The sequence below is a fragment of the Stegostoma tigrinum genome, chromosome 20 (genome assembly GCF_030684315.1).
Source record: "Stegostoma tigrinum isolate sSteTig4 chromosome 20, sSteTig4.hap1, whole genome shotgun sequence".
Lineage (NCBI taxonomy): Eukaryota > Metazoa > Chordata > Chondrichthyes > Orectolobiformes > Stegostomatidae > Stegostoma > Stegostoma tigrinum.
In genome coordinates this window covers 27,132,705-27,159,627 of record NC_081373.1, presented here as the reverse complement: position 1 = coordinate 27,159,627, position 26,923 = coordinate 27,132,705, and the positions used below count along the sequence as shown (strand labels likewise).

Sequence of the window (26,923 nt, the reverse complement as noted above, 5' to 3'; positions counted from 1 at the left end):
GAGAAATGGGACGTGAATATCCATTTTAAAATATTAAAATAAGTATACACTCTGGGTACCTTTTAAAAGCTGGAATTTTTTTACAATTGCTAATACGAGTGATGAAGTAGACTTCTGCAAGCTGCTTTGCCCCTGCCATGACCCTGCCACAAACTGCAGGGACAGCATCATTGGAGTAATTGGGGCAGGTGACCCAAACCTATTGAGGCACACAGCAGAGGCACCAAGCCTGCTGTGCTGTCGGAATCTCTGAGACGAAGGCTTTAGTGAGCAGAGAAGATCAAAGCAGGAAAATAAACCTTTCTCCACAGGGAACTGTGACTGGCATTTTGGGATTGATTAACTGTGCTAGGCCCTATATATGCTCCCATCTGAGCATCCTCTTCAACTCTGCCTAAATTCTCTTGACAAAAGGGCTGTTAGCTGTTGCTCCTGACCTGTTGAACGAATTAGCTCTAAGATAGCATAGTAGACCTTCAATCGGAGTGTTCTGAATTAAGTTAGCGGATTTGCACCTCCCATCTATTTCCCTACCATTGGTGTAAGTTCTTTAACACGCATTTTTTCACAAAAATATTTCAGTCTTAGACTTGAGTATTTAATCTAGCATTCTTGGCCTTTTGGCATATATTTAAGATATCCACTGGCCTTCCTGCAGGTTAAGTTCCACCTGATTTCACTCCTAACTGGCCTAAGTCTAATTTTGCAATAATTCCGTTTTGTATTGCTTAAATGCTTTTGATTTTTGATTATAAACTTTTTGTGCGCCCTAGGGTCGACTGCCAGTGAAATGGATGGCTCCAGAAGCTCTTTTTGACAGAGTCTACACCCACCAAAGTGATGTGTAAGTACTGATGACTCCACCAAATAAAAATGTGTTTTCTTCCTTTTAATAATCTATTTACTCCAGACATTTGTCCATTCTGCCCGAATATATGTAATTGACACACATTCTGCTGATTTCTTTCCATGCAGTTTTGTAAATAATGAAAAATGATAATATCATAATATTGATAAATATTCTGATTAACTCATCAGAGACTGATACGCACGATTAAATTATTGAAAATTATTTTAGATAAACAATTCCAGCACTATGGAATGATCTTTCTCTTTAATGGTATCTTAAACCCTTTATCCTGGGAGCAGAATCATTTATCCTGCTTTCTGGGGAACTCACTGCCACTCTGTCTCTGCCTCAATTGTGTCTGCAGCAGGAACGCCACCAGTTGAAGCCCTTACGTGATCAGTGCCCGCTCATCCTGCCACCAGTGCTGTTTACTGAGTATTGGGAGAGGGCATTGCCATGCAGCAAGCCTGCCGTGCATGACTGCTCGCAGTCTTTACCGGAGAAAGGCAAACTCATTCAGATCCAGCATCAGAACTCTGGGGAAAGGGACTGAGCATCCACCCCTGACCCCCAACTCCCATCCTTGTAACCAAGCCCGAAGTCCCGGTGGGTGACTGAGTGGTATGTGAGAGAGGAATGCCTGTGTGTGTGCCTGCCACTGCCTCTTTTGTCATGTGCTGTTCAGTGGTGTTACATACCTGTGATTGCTGGCTGCTTCATCCCAGGAAGGACTTGCCCTGCAGAGTGCTTGGTGGGAAAGCCTGTCACTAGCCTGTCAAGTGCTTGATTAAAGCAAGACGGGAGAAGCTTTCTTGAAAAGAGGGAACATGGGTACCTCCCTGGCTCTGTACCCAGAAACTGAAGCCCCATTGCTGCCTCCATGCAATTCGCCAATGGTTTTCTCATTGTGAAAAGGGAGATAACATTTGTTCAGTCACCTAACTAAACAAGAGTTACAGTGCTGTATCGAGGCCTCAGCAGAGCACCTTGAGGGATATGGAGATCAGAAGCATGAAAAGAGATACATCCAAAGTATTGTGTAGTGAAAGATGTTCACTTTGGATCTTCCTTTTCTATATCCATTCACTGTATGAGGGTGTCAATGATTTAGATTATCATTTATTACCCGTCCAAAATTGCCCAGGGAGCAATTAAGAGTCAGCCACATTGCTGTGGGTCTGGAGTCACATGTAGGTCAGACCAGGTAAGGGTTGCAGCTTCCTTCCCTAAAGGACATTAGTGAATCGGAGGGGTTCTCCTTGACAATTGGCAATGGGTTCATGCTTATCGTTAGACTCTTAATTCCAGATTTTAATTACAGTAAAATTCCACCATCTGCCATGACAGCATTTGAACTTGGGTACACAGGATATTACCTGGGTCTCTGGATTAACAATCAACAGAGATTGACGACACTGTTACTAATCTTCCTAACTTTGAGGCACATTGATAAATTGTAAGCTAGCTTGGTAACTGTAGAAGGCTTTACTGAAATTCGCAGACATAGGTCCGACAAAGGATTTGTTGCCTGAGCAGCATGTGCTCATCCTGTCAGCAATCTACACATGCTAATCTATGGATTTCACATTGAAGAGCTCAGTAGCTTCTCATCTGATCTGGAAGGTCAGCAAGCCCTGTAGTTTATAAAACCCTGAAACCTACATAACTCGCTGAGGAGGTGGGATATCAAGTTGATCTGTGCCAGATTTTTTTAAAACAAAAGGAATCATGCCTGGCTGAGGCTTAAAACTCCAGTGAGACTCATTTGCTGTTTAATAAAAATGCAAATGCCAAGTTCTGTTAGTGTTAACGAAGGAAGGCAATGTAACTAGACACCAAATTTTCTTAAGTAAAATTGTAATTTGGCTTTCTTAGTGAAAATATGAGCATTAGAATCATCAGTAACATGGCCAAGCTGTCAAATCATGAAACACTCAATCAGTAACTAGTCTACTTTGGTGGTCACAGTGCATAAAGCATCGTGGTGTGATACTGCATAAAGGAGAGCAGGAATTTCTAGGTTTCAGTCACTGATCTATGGTGCTTTTGCTATTCCCGGGTATCCGAATGGACAATGGAAATGGTCTGAACGTCTCTAAGTTTCAGCCAATACATTATTGATCTCTTGGATTGGAATTAAATTGCCCTGTCTGCTGGTGTGTTTGAAGATGTTGGGGGGGATGGTGCAGTGTGCAGTTTAAACCTAGCAGGGAACCGCCCTAGCCCCCACTCCTTCCTTCCCCTGCACCTTTGGAAATTTACCAGCAGCTGGAATAGATTAAGTGACCTACTGTCCAGTAGATCAGTTGAGGCCAAGACTAACAGCTCATCCTGCTGCTTCCAGGAGTTAACCAGCAGTAGAAAGTGCCATGTCCCTCCGCCAGCTTAACTTCAGTGAAGCTACCAAACAATTTCCAAATCCTAATCCAGTGTGCAACACCTCCACCTCCTCCCAAATGCACTACTACTCCCAGTGAAATTGCTGTTGGCCTTTGGCTTGCAGCACTCCAAGGCAAGACCTCCTGCGTCGGCCCCACCTCTTGTCTGTTATTGCCAGTCAGTCATTAGATGGTTATCCTCATCATAAAATACACATTGAATGACTGCAAATTAGATTCTAAAATATAACTCAGGGAGAAAAGCTTACTAGATGAGGTGTTGAGATATTTTGAGAGAGTGTCTGTAGAATGGTATTGCACCATAAGTCACTGCCTTCAGTACAGTCAAAGTGAGGGATGAACATTGTGGAGAAGGTGAAAACAAAGAAAGGCAAGGTGGAAGCAAATGAACATGCTGGAAACTCTTGCTGATACTTGTTAATATTGCAGGTGGTCGTTCGGTGTGCTGATGTGGGAAATATTTACCTTGGGAGGATCGCCATATCCAGGCATTCCAGTTGAAGAACTTTTCAAACTTCTCAAGGAAGGTCACAGGATGGACAAACCAGCCAACTGTACTAATGACCTGTGAGTTTGTAATACTGTTTGTATGTCATAACTATCAAATATAACAGAAGTCAGTGGCCCAAAGGTTGCATGCCCAGGTATCTTTATACTTCTCACCCATGTTCGTACCATCAGCACATAGTGGGCACTGGGGACCAGAGATAAACAGAAGGAGGTTTTTTCTGTATGGGACTGTTACACCTGATTTTTGGAACAGTTAAGAGTAATGCTTGTGCCAAAATTAGAAAAGCTAGCAATGCTTTTGTGAATTCAAAACTTCTAATGACAATGTAAATTTGAAAGCTTAAAAAAGTTACTGGCATGTTCGGAAGTTTAACATTCTATTACACAAATGATAGTTCCAAGAGTGACAATTTCAGAATATTGTTTGAAATGTACTATCCTTCAGCAAAAGGCAAAGACCTGTGGCTGACACCTTAAGGCGGTATCTTGATCTGCAATTATATTTGGGTGTTTAGGTAGTATTTAGGAAAATGCAGACCACACCTAATGGTGACCCATTTAACTAAGATTACTCATGCTGCAAGTGCCTAAACTACACCCAAGAATCAAACCTTCAACCTCTGGAAACATTCAGCAGGGAGTAACAGCTCTTTTTTTGTATTGTTCATGGTAATTAGCCTGCAAAAACCTTGGAGCACCTCACCCAGATCTTGGTTCACGTGCTAAATAACAAAGTTATTATATATCATAAACAGTGACTTGGCATCACCGATTATTAGCAATCCTTAAACTGTATTCTGATACTCAATTTAAAGCTGACAATTTCTCAAGATGCAAAATAAAATGCGCTTGATGGGATTTTTTACTTCTAAATTTCAGAGGAATCCAAATGCATTTTTCCTTTCTTCGGGCTACTTGCCAATAGTACACTTGTCTGAAAATCTCCCTGGACGCTAAAATCTAGGTTAAAAGGCTTGGAACCACAGACATTTTTGATCACTGAAAGTTGATGACTGATTAGAAATGTAAAAAAAAACCTAACCATTATTCTTTACACAATGATTTGACTTGTGATTGCATTGCAAAAATCTGTGGCTGCATTACAGAAAATTGCTAAGCAACAGAGGAAAAAAGAATTACTATTTGTATTATAATTGTTTTACCAATTTAACTGCAAAGTAGTATGATGTGAGAAGAATCCAATTCTTGTCTTTGCTGTAGGTACATGATGATGCGCGATTGTTGGCATGCTATCCCTTCACAAAGACCAACCTTTAAACAGCTAGTTGAAGATTTGGACCGAATTCTCACATTAACGTCTAGTGCGGTAAGCTTACAGTAATACTTGATTGCAATATTCAGCTAACACAATTTATCATGAATTAGTGCCCTTTACGCATGTTTTGCCTATAAATATTATAACTTCAGCAAAAGCAGTTTTTTTTTAAACCTAATGAATAATGCATTATAAACCGTGCAGCCTTCACTGTGAGACAACAATCTTGATCAAATGAAGACTCACTGTTTGAAGAAAAACATTTTATTGATGCCAACTAATTGCACCAACAATCAGTAGTCTTTCTCAAGTGACATCAAAGGACGACAAAAAGAGATGATTTCCAGCTGATGATCACAATGATATTGGCCTGTTCATGACTGATGAACAGCTTTGTAGTGACCTTTGGCGTAGACTGCGCTGAAAATCTGTCCACTTGATTTGGAGAAGATCTCTTACTATTGTTTGTTGGTGAAGAAAGCAAAAGTATAGAATTTGTGTTCTTGTCATCAGACTTTTTAAAAATCTCAAGTCCGAAGCTAATTATAAATTTAACAGTAGCTTTTATGCTACAACGTTGACCTCTTAGCAAACATAGTTTTAATATTAAATCTTGAGTATGTAGCTTATTATTGTACTCATGAGCTAGATACTGTTTGCATGTTAATAGTAGTTCAGACATGAAGTCTGCTCCTCTGCCACATATTATGTTAATGGGGTTTATGTTTACAGCATGACCTATCGAAACTTGTGGCAAATATTTCAGGTAGGAGATTTTGGATTGAAATGAGCATTTGCTGGACGTTTAAATTTGCAGTCCTGTTCTTTGATGTTGTCACATTTTGGAATATTGTGTAGCTTGAGCAGATAACAACACATATAAGAAATCTCTGATTTTAACCTAATGCGCTTTGGGTACTTTGAGCAAATCAATTTTTGGTCAATAACATTTCAAAATCAAAATGAAGCAAGCACATAGGACTGTAATGGGATTTTTTTTTCTACATTATCTTAACGTATTTATCGCTTCACTAGGTGGAGTTATAGGTTAAATATAACCTATATTAACTTCTCAGTAACTATGCTAATGCCTTATGGCACCTAGATACATTTATTTTGGTTTTAACCTAATTAACCTACTAAAATTTGATTCTCTGAAAGTGTGTTGTCAAGAATGTAAATTACATCACATAATTTTAACAAATCTCCACCATTCTATTGGCAGGATTATTTGGACCTTTCTGCACCTCTAGAACAGTATTCACCCAGTTATCCTGATACAAGAAGTTCTTGCTCATCGGGAGATGACTCTGTGTTCTCTGATCCTATGCCCAGTGAACCATGCCTGTCAAAATATCAACCACGCATGAATGGCACTGTTAAAACCTGAATGAAAAAGCCATCATTTGCAAAATTGACTTTGTGTGGCCATCCTTCTTTCAAACGTATCTTCGTGAAACCTGGGGGCCCCAGAACGGAACGTTTGGTATGGTTATTACAGAAGCAATGCAAAACAAGGACTGGAACAGATTGTTCACGGAGAAACTGTGCAACTGAATATATTTTGTTGCTAAGGAAGACAGAATAAGTTTTAAGACCAAAATGTTGCTTTGGCGTAGAGGCCAATTTTCATTCCATTACTGTTTGGACTTTAGGCAAGACTTGAAGTAAGAAGTTTTGCCTAGATTGTTAATTTTGTAATATTGGAAAATTTATCCAGCATAAAACTTCAGAGTCAAAATATGTGCTGGCTATAATGTAAATATACCCAAATATGTATAAATATATATATATTATATATATTTACAGTGAATTATTTTTTGTATGGATATAAAGGTGAGTCTATTGCAATCAAAAATGAAAGCAACTTTTGTCAGTTAATCGCTTTTGAAAACTGCTTCTGCAGCGATTCCTAGCACTTCAGTTATGAAACATTGTCAGGACACTTAAAATATTCTTTGTTTTCAGGGAATAATAATTTATTTAACTGATTTGGTATTTAACAGCAACAATTAAAACAATTAATCTTTGATGTTTCTTGTATTTTGTGTAGCTTTTGCTAGCCAGCGCATAGACTGACCTGTAAAGCACAATGGAATGGATGTTTTCATTGCTTTGCTTAATTAGTTGACTGTCCAGAAAAATGTGGTAGGAAGCTGCAGATAGAGTTTCAGTTGAGGTTTTGCACAGGTATGACATGTCTTATTAATATTTTCAAATTGTAACGTGTTGGGTTTGAACACAAGCTAACGTACAAATTTAGCAGTTCATAAGAAAATTACTTATGACCTTGATTTGGATACGATAGCTGCTTTTCCTACATCTTGCTAATGATGAACAAGGGTTGAGGTCATGGGGGAGCTTGGGTGACAAGTAACTTTCTCATTTTTGCCTCAACTACAATATTCCCATCGGTCCCTTCCTCGCAGAAATGTGTGAATAAATATCGATGATTGTGGTGTATTGAGAAGGATGAAGAACCGTGCCCCTTCTTACTGCCAATGTCACCTCCATCCCCAGGTACAACTTTGTTATGGTGGCAGTGTCAGTAAGTTGCCAAAATTCTTTACGGGAGGAATGCCAAGTGAATGTTGCCTTTCACTTCCTATGTGCTCAAAACTTCTCAGAAGTCTTTTTTTTTCCAGTTCATGATTCTTTTGTTTCTCTAAATGGTTAGTTACCTTATCGCATGCTGTGATGGCCACCCAGCTGCAGCAACATCGTGATTCTCGTTCTTATTGACAGCATGGCCGCCGGTGGTATTGGAGCAGAAAACAGCCTTAATTGACCTGAATGTATTTGATTTGACCCTAACAACAGTGGGTTAAGGAAATTCACAAGTGCATTGCTGCAGATTGAGTTCCCGTTTGGTCCTATTTGGCATATTAGGTCATGTTAGCAGCAACAAATCTGAATGTTTTATTTGAATAGTTGTACAATGGGCCACTTTTAGAAATGGAAAGTTACCATTAGAATTTTTTCACATTGTGACAAGCTGAATGTGTACTTTATTGGACATACAGAATTACCTTGTCTGATTATTTTGATATGGATGATCTAACTTCTTGTACACTTTCAAACATGTAACATTAACTGAATGTTAATGTGTTTTTGGTTTAACCATTGAGATGCAAGCTTGTGCGACTTAAGATTATCTTGGGAAAAAAAATTGTTCATTGACCAAAATATTAAGGTCCAAAACTGGTCCCTTTTTAAAACTCCAACAATATTTAAATGACTAGCTGTCTGAAATTGAGACACATTGCTAATATTTCAAGCCTGTTGTGAAGTAAAAACAAAACCCAGCAGAATTGATAAAATTATAAAGACTAAGGAATGTTATGTGATACGTCGCTGTCATTTTGCATAACTGGTATTGCTTGACATTATATTCAAATAAGTTGAATCTGATTTATAGGATGGATACATGTTATGTCATGTTTTATTAAATAAGATGCAGTATCGTTGATGTGAATGTTCCGGGCCATCCAAGTGCCCTGAACAATTACTTCCATTGTTTGCCAGCATTGTAATATCCGAAAAAAGCTGTTTTTTTTTACATTAGAAATGTATGCCCACTTTATTACCTCCAGTAGTGAGCTTTCCAGTGGTGCCAAAATGGCCGGTGGAATAAGAATACCTTTGCAGGTCATCACATTTTAGAGAACACAACATGTATGACCTCAATTGACAGAAAGCACCTTCTGTGTACTCAGGACCAAGCATTAATGTGCCCTTTTCAAATTTCTCTAATATCTAAAACAAAATGCTTTTGATCTTGCATTCATTTACTAAAATAATATATACTTGAGTAAGGATATTCTGCTAATTATTAGTGGATAAGTGGGCCAGATTTCCAGGATAATATTTTGAGTTATTGTGCAAACCAGACCTTGTTCATTGCCCTGAAAAGTATACTTCTTGCTTTCAGCCATTAACCTAGGTTTGTCAAGATTGGAAAAATTGTTTGCATTTTTCTAAGTTCTAAATAACATGCATTCAGCTTGAATAATCTCCACTTGTCATCTCCACTTCTGATTGCTGTAAGTATGACTTATTTCTGGATCAAGATTTTAAAGTGCACTTTAAAAAAAAGCAAACAGCTATCCAAATTTGATCACCTTTGCCAAAAGAGGTACTATGTTACTATAAATTATAGGTGTTCTCATTTAGATTAAATGTGAGCCAGTTGATAATTTTTCATACATGACACAGCATGTTACTTGTTCAGTTCAGCTACGAAAACTTGCCAGTTCAGTGAAAGCAAAACATTACCAACTCAAAATAATGATAGATATAATCCAGCATTTTCTTCTAAATTATTGTGTCAAAGTGGAGTAAGGAGAAGAAACAACAATGTGAGATCTGTTTGCCTCGATCAAGATCCATGAACAAATTAGATGATGTAATATGTTGTGAGGGGCAGGAAACCAGCAAGACCAAACTGTAGAATAGCTGCTTTGCTTCCATGAGAAAGAGCTTTGTTCACTCTTTTCTACATTCCAGTACTTTGTATATTTTTATAAAGCATTTACAATCCTTTGTGTCATAATGTTCAGATTTGTGCATGAAATTCATAATACAGTGTATATCTAATTTATTGAATTTTTTTACAAAAAATTTCTATTTTGTTGTTACAGTTTTTCAAATAATTAAGAGCCTAGTCAAGGCTGTAAATGATTTGTTTATATGAAAGATTTGCTTCTATATTATACTGTTTTTGTTTCCTTGAATGCTGTTGGGCACATTTCTTTAAAGCAAAAAGAAAATGTAACCAAAAACTTTTACCTAGGTTAATTTGCTTTTAAAAGCCAAGAGCCACGTCCACTTAATTTAAATGTTTATAGTTTTTCTTCCCAGAAGTGTTCTTGTAAAATTGTTGACCAGCACGGAGGTATTTAAATGTTTTGTATTTTGTTGATGCTGATAATTTGAGAGACCTTAAAGGAGACAATAAAATATTCTAAGCCCACACTGAAAATAGCAGCCTTTGTATTAAGTGTTTGGCCACTAATAAAAAGTAATAAATTGAAACTTAGCTATCTGTCATCTAGCTGTTTTGAAATGGGTAGTTGCTTAGGAATAGAAGTATTGAGTTTGTTTGAATATGGGTGTTAACCTCATCATTTGTACTCCAAGATAAGAAAATTATGGTGTTGAACACAAGAACTTTGTTCATTCAAGTCAAGAAAACATCGTCAAGTATTTTCTAGGGTATATTTACAAAATGTTACAGGTGGTAGATTGACTTGTAGTACCAAGATACACAAGTCAAAAGGCTATTTGGCTGATTATATACTAGAGGTCATTGTAGTAATTTGAAAGCAAACATTAGCACAGCTAAAAGAAGATTGTAGTTGCAGTTTTGTTACATCTTTACACCATCACAGTTCACCTTGTGTTGGAGTATTTTATATGGTCATGTTATGATTTAGGACATTAAGTTCTGTTTGTAACCAGGTCAGTTTCATAATGTAAAATTATTACAGCTTCCTACACAACCTGAAATACAGGGTGTGCTGCCAGTGCATGGTTGACAAGAATTGTTTTTTATTCCAATGAACCAATGACTAAAAAAAAATGCTAATGTCGGGATTTCGGCAGACTCTAGTTTAGAACGGAGCTAAACTTAATTTGGGCCCATTGTCCAACAAATGCTTTCTAGTTTTGCCTGTTATTTTGATGGCTAGTCTTCTGTCACATAAACAAATGGTCAATAAAGTAGAAAATGTTCTGTACTACCAGTCAGCAAATGTTCATTAGGCATTATTATCAATAACAGCAAAATCTGTTCATTACCTCCACCACCACTAATTTTGCTGCTAAAGTTTTACATAACTCCACAAATGTTGACAGTAAGAGAAGGTCATTTTTTTTCATACATCTAATGGAAAAAAGCCATTCTAAGGCAATGACATTTTCCTCCAGCGTTTTAAATCTTGTAACAAATGTTTTGTAATTTCAAAGCTTTTACTTGTCTATGGTTTTGAGATGTGATTGCTTCATCATTGGCCTGTTATCTGGAAATTTGAACTTCAGCTTAAAGTATAATGATTCAAACATGCCACAAGAAAGGTAAGCCACTAGTAAAAGGCAAATTAATACCTCACCCTTTTTGCATAGGTTTTACCAACATATTTTAGTGATACAAATGCACTACAAAGGAAAGGGAAAGCAATCTTAGTATTTCATATGTTATATGAGTAAATGGGTGTGCTACTTAATAAACTCATTGAGCTACTGAAGTAAAGATCGGAGAAGATGAAAATGTGAGAACAATCTGTGGTTCTATAGACTGTTTTGCCAATGCAACCAGATGTGACACTGGGACAGGAGGTAAATGGATAGTGCCAAAGAGGAGGCATCATCAGAAGAACAGGGCCTGCAGTTCTTGCTATCTCTGAATGATTTCCTGTCCTTGTGATGCTGCCTGGCCTGCTGTGTGCCTCCAGCTCCATACTGTATTGTCTCTGACTCCAGCATCGGCAGTTCTTGCTATCTCTGAGTGCCAAAAAGGAGATTTGCCTAAAGGCTTCATTCAAAGTACATCTTAAGCTTGAAGGTGGCAATATCTTTGGTAGATCATTTCTTTTAGGATTTATTAGGCTACTTATACTGTACAAACTCAGTATTTTCTCATGTAGACAACATCCATACCTTGTATTTATATAGTAACTTCAGTTTAAAGCAACCAAGGCACATTACAGGAGAAAATATCAAATAAAACTTGACATTGAGCTACATAACGTATTGAGGGACAGTATGGAAAGATGTCTAAAGAGTTAGGTTTTGAATGGTGCTTTAAGGGAAAGAAGAAAACTTGAGAGGTTTAGGGAAAGAATTCAAGATCAGGGCCTAAGCAGCTGAAGGCATTGTTATCAACAAACATGGGAGACATTTCAGGAAGCTGGAACAGTGGAAGTGCAGCTCTCTTGAAAGAGTGTGGAGCTGGAGGAGGTGACGGGGATAGGGAGTGGCCAAGCAATTCAGGAATCTGAAAACCAGGCTGAACATTTTAAACTGGAGGAATAACCTAACTGGGAAACAAATCGAGTTAGGCAATGATGGGTGCTATGTGAAACGGATAGTGCTGCAGAGTTTTGGATGAGCTTAAGTTTATGACTGATAAGCGACCAAATGAAATGCAATATTCAAAGCAAGATGTAACAATAGTTTGGACGTATAGTTCATCAACAAAGGTGCTGATTGTAAAGTCAGATGATGTGAAGCCAGGTAGTCTTAGTGATGGTAAGGATAGGCGGTCTCTAACTCATAAGATGATCACTAATGACATCAAGTTTGCAAACAAAATAGTTCAGCTTCAGCCAGTTGCTGGGGAGAGGGATGGCGTCAGTAGCTATGGAACAGAGCTCACATTGAGGACCTGAATACGATGACTTCAGTTTTCTCCAATTTTAGTTGGGGGAAATTTCTGCTCATTCAACAGTGGATGTTAAGCAAGCAGACTGGCAATTTAGTGATAATGCAGGAGTTATGAAAAGTGGAGTAAGGTAGAACTGGGGATGTTACCAAACATGTGAAAACTTTGGATGATGATGTTGAGGGGTAGCAAGTAACTGAAATAGGAGGGATTCAAGGATAGGTCCTTTGAGGCACCAGAGCTAACAGCGCAGGAGCAGGAAGAGAAGTGATGCTCTGGCTATGAATGAATTGATAAGAATGAAACTAAATAAGATGAGTCCGTTACAGCTGGGAACAGTGAAGAGGAATTGAGGGATTGGTGCAGTCACCTATTTCAAGAAGGGTCAGGAGAGAGATTTTACCATGGTTTATAGTGATATTGGGGATATAATTTGTGACTTTGATAGCCATTTTGGTACTATAGCAGAGGTTAGGCCTCATTGGAAACATTCAAATATGGAATTGTGGAAATGATAGGCATTGTTTTAGGAGATGGAACATGTTTCAGGGGTGTGGGAGAGAAAAGAGAGATTGGATATAGGACAATGTTTTGGAGTCAAATATTGCTTGAGAAGAGTAATGTGATATACTGGAGATAAGTTCATGTTCAGACCAAAGCTACTGAGGGCTAAGTTAGAAGTTTGGCCTGAGGGAGAGGGATTTAAGATTGTCTAGATCTTAGTAGCAAAGAAATTTCAGCTAGCTGGACTTTTAGACGTGGGTGAGGGCAAAGTTAATACAGTCAGTAAGCCATCAGTTAAGAAGACAGTTTGCAGTGGAATAATGAAGTCAAAAAGTAAAGTTAGAATAAAACAAAATGCATGAAAAGAAAGGCTATCATTTTGAATGGAATTCTTTACTAAAATGAATCACTTTTATTTCACATCTTCCTGAGCTGATAGCTTTTAAGCAAGACTTGCAATGCACAAATATATGCAAATGTGACTGGGCAGATTGTAACTGCTTTACATGGTGTTCCATCCAATTTCATACTAAACCTGTGATTTGTCCAGTTAAAGGTTCTTTGCTGCTTGCTTCCCAGATGTAGGTTGTAATCTCTACAGAAACAGTGAAACATTGGAATATCTCTGCTAACATCCTTCCCATCATATTATAATAGCCCAGATTATAGGGTCACTGAAATCCCCGCTATCCTCTTGGATGCATATAAATAAACAAATGGTTAACAATTCCCCTTCAACCAACATTGTTAAGCCAGTTTAAATGGTAATTTATTCCATCTCTATTCCTGGGACATTGATCAAGCAAGATTGTCTGCTGCATTTTCTGTCGTATGCAGTCAATTGTAACTTTGGCTGTTAAATTGCTTTTGGTTGTCCTGAGGTTTTGAAGGTTGCAATTTTAATTAAAAGATGGAGACGTAGATAAAGAATCCACCACAGCATGCGTGGTATGAAAAGTTAGGTTCTGTGCCTGTTCTCAAAGCCAGCAAGGTATCCCAAAGCCTTTCGTATAGTACTACGTTATAGTACCGAGTGACGTCAGTGAGGAGGCTTTGTGGCACAATAAGTCCCTACCTCTGAGTCTGATTCTAGTCTCAAACCAGGGCTTATCATAATATAGCCAATTGGGTTGATTGTCAAGCTGAAAATCCTTCCAACCTACCTATGACAGAAGGTAAGAGCAGAAGGCACTCCCCATGCTTGACAAGGAGTGGTGTTCCTGTGGTTGTAGTCCCCAGATTCAGACTAGCAATCTGTGCTGTCAGCGTGTGCTTTATCTGCCTCCTGTGTTTCTGGACATAGGCTGTCCATTACCCTGTGACACCTGTCAGACTTGGCCGGCCCTCAATAATCAGCTTGTTGGATGTTTTGCACATACCTGGATGAAGAAATTATCTGGGCAAGTAATATACTAAGTCCATGTGTTCTAGATACTCAGAAACGGGTAAGTTTTGTAACATGACATGGAATCATATTCTTTCCATTATGTTGTTGCCACATCCACTTGTTCTTCTCATTTCCACAGTGTGTCTGACTCTGAAACCATTTCATAATCTTTTTTGGATTTCCTAAAGTGGTGTTTGCAGTGTGGCAGGTCTGATCCCTGTGCATTTTTCTTGCGAATATAACATTATGCTAAGGCCTCACAAAGAAAAGAGTATTTATACAGCCCAGGGTATGCAGGAAAAGCTGCTGTGCTTTGCAGCTACAATACAATGCCTTGCTGGTCCTGTGTATGTGTCGCATTGTATTTCAAGTGATTGAGCTCAGATACAATGAATTTGTGCTTGTAGCATAATTACATTCTTAAAGCACTTCAAGACCTTTTGAAGTATTTTTTGACTACATTATAACTGTCAATGTGCACACAGCAATATTCAATTAGCAGCAATAAGATAAATGATGGGATAAGATGGTTTATTGGCATTCTATGTTACGTGACTATTGGTAAGAACACCAGGATTAGATTAGATTCCCTGCAGTGTGGAAACAGGCCCTTCGGCCCAACAAGTCCACACCGCCCTTTTGAAGCATCCCACCCAGAACCATCCCCACAAAACCCACACACCCCTGAACACTACAGCAATTTAGCATGGCCAATCCACCTGGCCTGCACATCTTTGGACCATGGGAGTAAACCGGAGCACCCGGAGGAAACCCACGCAGACATGGGGAGAATGTGCAAACTCCACATAGACAGTCACCTGAGGCTGGAATCGAATCCGGGTCCCTGGCGCTGTGAGGCTGCAGTGCTAACCACTGAGCCACCGTGCCCCTTTTCCAATGCTCTTTGGTCACACAGAATTACGTAAAATATAAAGCACAGAAACTGTCCATTTTGGTTTAAATGCTTCATTCAAGATTCCTCCCACTATTCCACATCTAAATTTAGAGAATGAGTGCCAAAGGATAAAACCAAATAGTACCGTTTAGTACTTGAATGTACTGAGAATGCAGAGGGGATTTCAAGAGCTGAAGTCCAAGAATCAGCAGCTTCAATAGTGCACACTCGTTCAATACAGGCCATCTCCAATAAGATACAATCTAGCCACAACCTCATGATAGGCAATGGTGTTATCACCGAGTTCCTCCCAACCAACAACCTACAGGTTACTGTTGACCAGAAACTCAACTGATTCACCACATAAGTACATTAGTTAGAAGGTCAGAAGCTAGGGATATTGTGGTGAGTAACTCACTTCCTGACACCCCAAAGCCTGTCCAACATCTGCAAGGCACAAGTCAGGATTGTGATGGACTACTTGCCACTTGCCTGGATGGGTGCAGCCCTGACAGCACTCAAGAAACTTGACACCCTGCAGGACAAAACAGCCTGCTTGATTGGCACCATGTCCATAAGCCTTCAGTCCCTCCACGCCTGATGCTCAGTAACAGCAGTGTGTACTGTCTACAAGATGCACTGCAGACATTCACCAAACAACTGTAGATAGCACCTTTTCAAGCCCCTGGCTACTTTCATTGAGAAGGACAAGTAGATACATGCAAACACCACCAAATGTAATAAAGACGGAAAGAACTGCGGATGTCGTAAACCAGGAACAAAAACAGAAATTGCTGGAAAAGCTCAGCAGGGCTGGCAGCATCAGTGAGGTAAAATCAGAGTTAATGTTTTGGGTCTGGTGAATTACTCTCAGAATTACTGCAGTTCTAAGGAAGGGTGATTGGACCTGAAATGTTAACTCTGATTTTTCTTCACAGATGCTGCCAGCCCTGCTGAGCTTTCCCAGCAATTTCTGTTTTTATACCACAAAACGCAAGTTCACCTCCAAGCCACTTCCCATCCTGACTTGAAAATATATATCACTGTTTCTTCACTGTCACTGGGTCAAAATCCTGGAATCCCCTCCCTGATGGGCATTGTGGTTCGACCTACAGCACTTGGACTGTGACAGTTCATGAAGGCAGCTCATCACCAACTTTTTCAAGAGCAACTAGGGCTGGGTAATAAATGCCAACCTAGCCAGTATTGCCAGTATACCACAAGTGAATATAAAAAACACTCTCTAGATTGCTCAAAGCCTTTAAGGATAGAAAATAGGCGCAGGAGTATACGATTTGATCTTCCAAGCCTGCGCCACTGTTCAAGAGGATCATGGCTGATCTTGCAATCTCATCCCATTTCCACCCTCTTCCCCATACCCCTTGATCCCTTTAGCTGCAAGGGACACATCCAGCTCCCTCTTGAATATATTGAACAAACTGACCCCAACAGCTTTCTGTGAGAGAGAATTCCATAGGTTTACAACTCGGAGTGAAGCTGTTCTTCCTCATTGCACTCCTGATTGGCTTACCCCTCATTCTTAGACCATGACCCTTAGTTCTGGACTTTCCCAATATCCAGAGCATTCTGCCTGCATCTAGCTTGTCCAGCCCCATTAAGATTTTGTATGTTTCTAATAAGATACCCCATCATTCTTCTAAATTCCAGAGAGTACTAGCCCAGTTGACCCAGTCCTCCTTTATATGTGAGTCCTGCCATTCCAGCAATCAGTTTCGTGAAGCTTCGCTGAATTCCCTCAACAGCAAAAATGGATTTCCTCAGACTAGGAGACCAAGACTGCACACAATACTCAATGTGCAGCCTCAACAAGGCTCTGTATAACTGCAGCAAGACATCCTTACTCCAATATTCAAATCCTTTTGCTATGAAGGCCAGCATGCCATTAATTTTCCTCACCACCTGCTGCGACTGCATGCCAACCTTCAGCAACTCTTCGACCATGACACCCAGGTCTTGTGGCACCTCACCATTTACTAAACAGCCACCATTCAGATAATAATCTTATTTCCTGTTTTTGCCACCAAAGTGAATAACCTCACATTTATTCACATTATACTGCATTTGCCAAGTATTTTACCACTGAGCCAGACTGTTCAAATAACCCTGTAGCCTCTTAGCACCTTTCTGACAGCACACACCACCACACAGCTTAGTGCCATTTGCAAATTTGGAGATAATGCATTCAATTCCTTTGTCTAAACCTTTAATGTTTATTGTGAACGACTGGGGTCCCAGTCTTGAACCGTGCGGCAAACCTCTTTGTCACTGCCTGCCACTCTGAAAAGGGCCTGTATAATCCAGCTAATAAAATGTGAGGCTGGATGAACACAGCAGGCCAAGCAGCATCTCAGGAGCACAAAAGCTGACGTTTCGGGCCTAGACCCTTCATCAGATGATGACCCTCTCTGATGAAGGGTCTAGGCCCAAAACGTCAGCTTTTGTGCTCCTGAGATGCTGCTTGGCCTGCTGTGTTCATCCAGCCTCACATTTTATTATCTTGGAATCTCCAGCATCTGCAGTTCCCATTATCTCTGTATAATCCAGCTGTCTGCTTTCTTGCTGTCAACCAGTCCTCTATCCATGCCAATACATTACCTCTGATACCATGAACTTCAATTTTGCTTACTAATCTCTTGTGTGCGACCTTGTCAAAAGCCTTTTGAAAATCCAGGTACAGAACATCCACTGATTCACAGCAAGCCAAGCAGCATCTTAGAAGCAGAAATTTGGCCTGCAGCGTTCATCCAGCACTATACTTTGTTATCTCGGATTCTCCAGCGTCTGTGGTTCCTATTATCTCTACCCAATGATTCACCCTTGTCCATTCTACTGGTCAGATCCTCATAAAATTCTAAAAGACTTGTCAAGTATGATTTCCCTTTAGTGAATCCATGCTGACTCGGGGCCAGTTTTGTCACCACTTTCTAGATACTCAGTTATTACATCCTTAGTAATTGACTCCAGATTGCCCCACCACTGATGTGAAGAAAACTGGGCAATGATTCCCTGTTTTCTCCCTCCTTTTAAAAAAAAAATGGGGTTACATTAGCTACTCTCCAGTCCAAATGGAAATCTTCCAGAGTCTGTAGCATGCTGGAAAATAATCATCAATGTATCCGCTTTTTCTAGGGCCACTTCCTAAAGTACTCTGAGATGCCAAACATCATACCCTGGGGACTTATCGGGTTTTAATCTCTTCAATTTCCCAGTACCATTCCCTGACTGGTAAGGATTTCCTTCAGTTTGTCCTTCATGCTCGCCCTCTGTCCCCTAGCATTTCCAGAAACGTATTTGTGCCGTCCTTATTGAAGACAGATCCAAAGTATCTGTTCAACTGGGTCTGCCATTGCTTTACGGCAGAGCTTGAATCCACAATCTCCTGCTCAGACATAAAAATAGTATAACTGATCCAAGAATAACATTAAAAGAAGTTGGAAAAAATCACTTGGATGGAGTGATGTGAAACTAATTATTTCTCCCTTCACTTATCTTCAGATCCACTCTTATGATTTGTAGGGCAAATTTCTATGACAGGTTTTGTAGGGTGGGCTGGCAGCACATGTTATTTTTGTTAGTAATGGCTAATTTTCTCTTTGAAAGACCAAAAAGATTTGTTTGTAAATGTAAGAGATTTTATCTAATGCACTGTCTGCGTTTCCCTACTATTACAGAATTGTGAGCCAGTGGAAGCTTTTTCTTCAATGCCGCCAAGCTGCTGTTAGTTTGAAGTGCAAGTGAATTGGACCAGTGCTTTCCAGATATTGCTCTCTGCTCTCTGTTGTTCACTCAATGCTTGGCAAATTCATGCCATAGGTATTCATATTATTTGTGTTGGCGAATTACTATCGGTATTTTCGCTGTCTTACACCCACCACAGTCCTTCCTGATTAACTGCCTTGATCAATGGATGTGGGAAACAGAATTGACCTAATGGAATACCTTTGGCCAGAATGTACACTACCTGAGTAGGAGATTTTACTCTACAATAAACTTCTGTTACATCTTCTTAAGTAAGCTCTCTTCGCCAAATGGGACAATTCTCAGACGACCCTTTGCATCTTCTTCGGGAGGTCAGATTCAGCGGTCACCTACAAATGGACAGATTAGTAGCCTTTAAATGCAACTATGTGATTGTGAAAGTGGCGCTTAATATCCCTGCTGATTTGCACTTCTCAGATGTGGGTGATGAACATGAGACTTTGACTGGCCATGGAGAATCTGGCACTAGCCAGCCCTTATACCAGCTATGTATGAATGCTGACCTTTATTGCAATTCCAGAGCCACTTTCTCCAGGTCAGCAAATAAGCTTTATAGATTCAAAATTTTTTAAATAAAATGGATGAATTATTTTAACTTCTGGGTGTAAGCTACAATAATTCAAGCCACTTTATTCAAGCCTTTCTACTCCCATACAGCTTGTTCCATTGAGATAGTCAGTAGAGCATTTAAACTTAGAAATGGGTGTAAAGTTGTGCTGTTCACTCATGAGAATATCTAAACATGCTGTCGGCAATCATGAACCTATCATTCACATTGATAAGGTATATTACAACATGTTGGAGCATTAACTCTCCAAAGCAAGGATTCTTCTGGTTTTTGATAAATGCCATCAAGACCTCAAATGGTGGCTAAACAATTTTTCTCCTGAAAAGAGGTTTTGTCCGAGAATCGAATCCTCATGCTTTATGTCTTCTAAATACAGAGTATGTATTCATTGAGTTGCTTGGGATAGCCTAGCTCTCCAGGCTCCCCTACCACACGCACATGCACATGCACAAAGACAGACATTTGAGCAACCAGAAGATAAATTAGTGTTTTCTTTGTCATAAAATACTTTGACAAGCTTTGACATAAAATACACTATATTTTTGTTGAGTAAATGCACATAACCAATGCAAGAAGAAGCTCATAGAAATGAGTATGCCATGAATCACTTGTTGAAATAGGAGCATTGTGATGTACAATTTCACCTGGAGTTAACCTGAATGATTGTTAGCCCTTGGAAATGTTGCAGCTCTGAAGTAGAGACATTCATTTAAAAGCACTGTTCAGATTTTTGCCAACATTGTAAAAAGCTGTTTGAGCCAACAATATAGATTTGAATCTGTTTGACTGAGAGTTTGGTTATTTTAGCTTCATGTGGTGTACTTTAAGGATTTGAAAATGTACTATGAGTTACAAGAGTACAGATAAGAGATACCGCCTTTCATGCCTCAAAATACTTTATAGCCAATGAGGTATATTTAGAGTATAATGTAGGAGTTGCAGTAGTGTAGATGCACAAAGCAAACACCCACGGACCGCAACGTGATCATGAACAAATAATCTGTTTTAGGGATATTGATTCAGGGATCAAGACACTGGGAGTACCTCTCCCACTCTTCTTCAAAATGCTGCCAGGGACCCTTTTACATCCATGTAAACAAGCAAATGGGCTTCAGTTTAACATTTCACCAAAAACATCACTCCCTCAGTATTACATTGGAGAGAAAGCTTTGATATTTAAGTTTCAGGTCTTGAATGGAACTTGAATCTGGAACCTTGTGGCTCAGATTGAGTCTGCTGCCGAACCACAGCTAACACACAGATGCCTAATAGGTTTTTTATGCATTTCCTTTCTCTGGTATTCTGATAGTGGAATTAATGTTTCTTTGGAATTTTGTTTCCTCCTAAAATATCAGACAAAAGATTGGCCACAATGAGTAAGTGCTCTTATAACAAACATAATTTCGAGGCAAACTTTTCAGCAACCACATGGGTGAAACAATATTTTCATTCAAGTCAGCTTTTAATCTGACAGGAAATGTTTTAAGTTCTGTCAGTATCTCACAAGAGAGTGTAACTTTTTCATTAAAATTGGTATTGACAAAACAGCTTATGAGTGGGACAGACAGTGTCTGTTCCTATCTGACATGTTGGATAGATGCCAATCAAAAAAGAAAATAAGCAGGCAATTGGCGTCTGGGAAGAGGTTTAGCCCCCATTCTGTTCAAAGTAGCTGGGACAAGTGAAAATCTTTGAAGGTCGGTATGGTGTCAGAAGGACATTAGGCATTTTTGGCCCAGAGGTCATTATTGATGTAAATTCGCCCCCAGCCCCAGGTATCTTTGAAAACAAGGGTTAGAGGAGCAAAGGATGCAGGATAGGAATAAATGGCTGAAATATAAAGAAAAGAGATAGAAGGTCGTGGAAGAATATGAAGATGAGCGCAAGGTTTGCGATTTAAATGGACACCGAGCCAACAAAACAAACCTTGGCTTTTTTAATTAAACTTAAGGATTTAATGAGAACATTGCTTTAAATATTCCTCTTGCATGATACTCAATAAGAGGCTGGATGAGGTGTTATTATCATCATTCTTGTTAGACATTATTGCTTTGGAAATATCTGCAATCAGCATTCTTGCTGACTCCAGTAGTAAAAGAAGACATAAAGGTGATTTGGGCTATAATATTTCATTGACTTTATTATTTTTATTACCTTCTATGATTGCATGCAAACCATAAAGTACTATTTTTGATAAATTGTAATTATTTTCTTTGCTTTTCTCCCCATCAATTTTCTCTTCTGGTCTCCAGATCATGTAGGTGTAAATGACTGAATTGGTTGCATTTCCGTGGAGAGGTGTCAGCTTCAGTCTGTTTCGCATTATTTGTGTGTGAGCTGTAACAGTGACTCTTCAAGTACCAGAAAATGCCACAGCTAAATTTGGTCTTGTGCTTTCTCCATCACCCAGGGTCACAAAATGGCAAAGGTCAATGGAAAATTATTTGGATTGACCAGTTTTCCCTGTTATAAACCGAAGGTCATGAGGCCAATTTTTTCCCCCTTTCCACTGTCCTGTATGAGTTCATTAAAATCAACAGGTTTTTGTGGATTGATATCAGCCCTGAGTGGGAATCAACTGGGCTGGTTGGACAATGAAACACACTCATTGGTTCAAATTTCTGGCCTGGAGTATTTCCCATTAAGGTGAAAAGTAAACTGGTAGCATTTAAGGGAGTACCCAGAATTTGAATACCCAAGGTCTAAAATAGTGATGAAGATTGTGCCAAGTGGCAATGAAAAAGAGTGTGTGAAGAGGGAAGGGGGTTACAGGTGGTTCTGCCTGGAGGCTAACTGCTGGTCTACCAAACAGAAGAAACCCCATCTAGGAGCAATACATGCTTGACCCCAGTGTGAAATGATTTGAATTAATTTGGGAGCCTCTACATCCTTCCTACCTCTCCTACTGTCTTTTGTCAACTTGACAGGGAAGTCACAGTGATTCAACTCCTCAGGGCCAACCTTCCCCTGAACTGTGGCCATGTAGCAATCCCAAAGCTCTACAGCAAGTCATGTACAATTAACACCTTCAATTACTACGCAAGTGAAGCCAAAAAAACAAATTTGAAGGGCCTATGCACTCAAGCAGATCGGCCACCCATAACAAAGAAGAATCAGACGCTATGTTCCCCAGTTAAAATATCATTGAGATCCTACTGCAATAGAATTCAATTCACGTAAATTCACAAGACTCCTGCCTCCTTTTATCTGCCCATGTAAGTCCTGCAAATCAAATCAGAGAAGGCGGAACAAATTCAAGCTTCAATTGCACAAGCAGCCAGTTTGTTTTTAATTGTTAACCATCTTGGCTTCCTTCAGGTTTCTAGGGTTAGAGGCAATGCCTTGGAAACAAATCTATCACTTTCCTGGTCAGAGTGATTCAACTACTGGGTAAACTAACTGAGCCATAGCAATTCCTTTAGGATTAAGATCAACTGGACACAATTTAAATGACTTGAGCCTTTCTTAAAAATTCCTAAGACTTGTCTGCTACTTTTCTGGCAGTGAAATGAAGTCACATTCGCCAGTAACCCCACTAGCACTAGAGAAGGAAATGTATGATATTTTACAATTCGATACAATGTCATTTTACATTGAGTCAAAAAATGGAAATTAAAATGCTTACCATTTCAAATTAAGACATTAAATCAGGGTGCAAAATTGGCACCTCATCTAGTCTTGTTAAATTCCTGATTGGAGTAAGTTAAAATGGACCCCATTGTTTTATGAATGATGGTGATTTGGGAAGACATGATGGTTGAATCAAACAAAATAGAAAGGTCTCAAGTCCGATGATTGGGCATGTGTTGAGTTAGTTGATCTCTGTTGGTGAGATTTAAGATTTTTAATTGTTTTATTCATTCATGAACTGTCAGTGTTATTGGCTAGGCCAATTCCTTGCAGGGCATTTAAGAGTCAACTATGTTGCTGTGAGTCTGAACACACATTTAGACTAGCCCTAGGTAAGGATAGCGGATTTGCTTCCCTAAAGGACTTTAGCGAACCAAGTAGCTTTTTACAACAATCAACAGTGGTTACCTGGTCACCATTTTATCACCATGGTCACTTTTTATTCCACTTAAATCTTTGAGTATATATCTCCAGGGCTAGGAGTTCTGGATTGGAATGCAGTGTCATTATCACTAACTATGACCTACCTGAAAGTTTATATTGAAAAGGTGCAAGAATTGATGTTATCTGAAATTGATCATGACATGCTCATGCCGATCTTTCAGAATTGTCATTTGCTCAATGCTTTCGCCCAGAATGAACACCCAACTAACCAAACCAGAACCCTTTTTTTAACTAATCTTTATTAATCCATTTTTGAAGGGAAACCTGAAACACTCCCTTGGATTCTCAGAGATTCTGTTCTTTATCCAAATAGTACCATGGCCCTGGATTTAGAATATCCCACATTTCTGGCAGATCCTGTCCTCGTTGATAAAAGTACATGGGGTGGGGAATTCCAAACCCAGCAAAAGCTGTTTGAACTCAGCATTGAGGCTAAACAAACTCCATTCTTGCTTGAGTGAGGGCCATTTCCTGCAGGATATAATTTACGATTTTTAAAAATAGTCATGAATGCTCATAAAAGGAGGAATAAAAACTATAAAACTGTTAAACTGTCAAATTATTTAAATTGCCTGCTCTTCGTTAACACCAGGTGGGTAAGGATGGACTGTATACTTTTTTTATCCTATTTGCCCAGTTGCAGTTAAGTATTAAGTTCCTTTTAGTGCAATGCTATACCCCTCTCCAATTAAAATGTAGTTAACTATAGTTTACTTGGAGCCAATCATAGGTGTTCTGGAGTTAGAAAAGTGGAAGTTCACTACCTGCTAACCTCAAGAGGCAACATCAGGCACAAAGCCCTAAACCAACCACTTGGACCTTCACACACATACACACAAGGGCCATGTTAAAAGTGATAATATCCAATACAAAAGGCAGATGAAAGAATATACAGTTTAGAGTCCTTTGGGTGTTGTAAGATGTAATGTTTCAATCTGAGACCATGATTGGTTAGTTGAATTCTGGACTGTCAACAATAGTGAATCATGCAGTTATCTTTTAAGTCCACACTTTCATGGTGTTACTTTCCAGAGGGTGATTTCACTGGATGTTTTTCTTCTTGAGAGACAGAAACAAAGAGTGAGAGCCTTCTCCAGTCTGTGTATGGTTCTGCAGTCTAAAATCAATTTCCCTTGCTCTGCCAAAGAGAGCACTTCTTGAAACAGCAATTTAGTTGTACAGTCCATTTGATGTTCATTGTGTTTAGGTTTGACAACTGTAGGCAAATTTCATCTCTAACCCGCAAAGATTCTCATATAAGCGTGAAACAATTTAGAGATGAGGATCTTTCACATCTTCCATGGGGTGCCTGGCTGACTGATTTGGGGAAAACATTAATTTAAGCTCAGGCTGCCTTTTATTTAATTCATGTTGGCTTCATGAGGTTTGATCAGATAGTGCAGGTTAGGTGATACCTATAGCCATCCAAATCAATGTTTTGGGGCTCCTTTTAAACCATTTCAGTTTGTGAAAGTCCCAGGAAGTAAATCAGGCAATGGGATTCAAAGATTAAGTTGTCTCTGAGTTGAAAAAAGACGCTTGAAATTTTAATATCTGTATGGTGACATAATGCCCTGGAGAAAATAGTGGTTACCATGAGTACTACACCCTCTGGAATCCCAGGATGGAGGAGTGACCAGGCTGTGTTGTTAGAGATGGGGAGGGGGATGACTCTTCTGGACGGAGGAACAGAGGAATGAAGAGGGGACCATGGACGTTTGTAGTAAGGCCAGGGTCTGAACAGGTCACTCCTGCCTTTGCCCAGTCACTAGATCTTGGACAGATGAGTGTAGATCAGGGGGTCCCACCAGGTCCCAAACTGCACTACTTTACCATCTGCCATTTTAAAATCCCAATTAGAGCTGCAGCCTGACTGGAGATAGGCCCTTAGGCAGTCCTGAATTTGTTTTAATTCACTTGAGGGATGTGGGTGTTGCTGGCTGGGTCACCACTTGTTGCCCTTGAGAAGATAGTGGTGAGTGGCTTTCTTAAACCACTGCTGGCCATGTGTTATAGGTTGACACACAATGCCTTTAAAGAGGGAATTCTGGGATTTTGATCCAGCGATAATGAAGCAATGATGATGTATTTGCAAGTCAGGGTGGTGAGTGGCTTGGAGGGGAGCTTGCAAGTGGTGGTGTGCCCATGTATCTGCTGCCCTCATCCTTTTAGATGGAAGTGATGGTCGGTTCGGTTTGGAAGGTTCTGTCTAAGGATCTCTGGTGACTACATGCAATACATCTTGTAGATAGTACATAGTGTTACTACCAAGCATTGGTGGTGGATGGAATGTATGTTTGTGGATGTGTTCCCATCAAATGGGCTGCTTTGTCCTTGATGGTGTCAAGCTTCTCAGGTATTGTTGGAGCTGCACCCAACCAAGCAAGTGGGGAGCATTCCATCACACTCCTGACTTGCACCTTGTAGACGGTGGAAAGACTCCGGGCAGTCAGGAAGAGTGTTACTCACTACAGCATTCCTAGCCCCTGATGTGTTCTTGTATCCATTGTGTTACATGAAGTGAAATCAGAGCAGTTTCTGAACTAGTTATTAATTAACTACTTAAGGGCCTCAATTGGCAGAATGATGGAAAGAACTAGCTTGGGCCTTGCCTTCCCGAGCGAGAAGTCTGAATGCAGCAGGGCTCCTGCTTGTCACCACCCTACCTAACAAGTTTGTCTTTCCACCTCAATGCTCATCAGCTCCAGGGCCATCAGATTTCACCCCAAAGTTGAAGAGTTCTGAGGAGGGCCTGTTAGAACATTCTTTAGCTACCTCTGAACTGTTTCCAGGGAGCAGAAATGGGCTCAACTCCAACATGCGCCCACACGCTGGCACTCCAAAATAAATGGCCAGTCATTTGGGAAACTTTCTCATGAGGTGGGCTTGGTGAAATTTCTGTGCACCCACCTCGGGAGCAGAAATCCAGGTCACGAATCATGTAGGATCCAATCCTATATCAGTGAGGGACAAACCTGACTTATTAATTGTCAGGGAAGACAAATAAAAGAGTGAGTACTTGCACAATTGGGGAAAAAGAAGTTCAGAGATGACAAAAGCAGGATGACAGGAAGGTGGAGAAGCTGATAAGATAGTGAAAAGGGTCACCCTGTCTATGTGACCATGTGGGTATCTCAAAGGATTCTGACTGAAGTACAATGAACACTATTATCCTCTGGTACCTCGCTCAAGTACTCTCACACTGGGAGTGAGTCTAGATGGTAAATGAAGTTAATCAGTCATTAAGACACTCTGGTTGAGCTTTCAAAAGACATCTACACATCTCAACTATGCAATGG

The 26,923-nt window shown here is 39.8% G+C and overlaps 1 protein-coding gene across 14 annotated transcripts in view; it reads left to right on the top strand.

Moving 5' to 3' along the window:
* Positions 1-10,113, top strand: part of LOC125461815 (fibroblast growth factor receptor 2-like) — a 179,650-nt gene extending 169,537 nt beyond the window's left edge. For 6 of the 14 annotated variants that reach the window (XM_059653057.1, XM_059653055.1, XM_059653059.1 and 3 more), the window contains 4 exons: positions 774-844; positions 3,679-3,816; positions 4,981-5,086; positions 6,261-10,083. In XM_059653057.1, coding sequence (XP_059509040.1) covers positions 774-844; positions 3,679-3,816; positions 4,981-5,086; positions 6,261-6,425 — 480 coding nt within the window. In that variant the 3' untranslated portion in view covers positions 6,426-10,083. Of the gene's footprint in view, positions 1-773; positions 845-3,678; positions 3,817-4,980; positions 5,087-5,767; positions 5,802-6,260 lie in introns of all 14 variants that reach the window. The other 8 variants (XM_059653060.1, XM_059653062.1, XM_059653053.1 and 5 more) reach the window with 7 other exon arrangements.
* Positions 10,114-26,923: the final 16,810 nt, after the last annotated feature.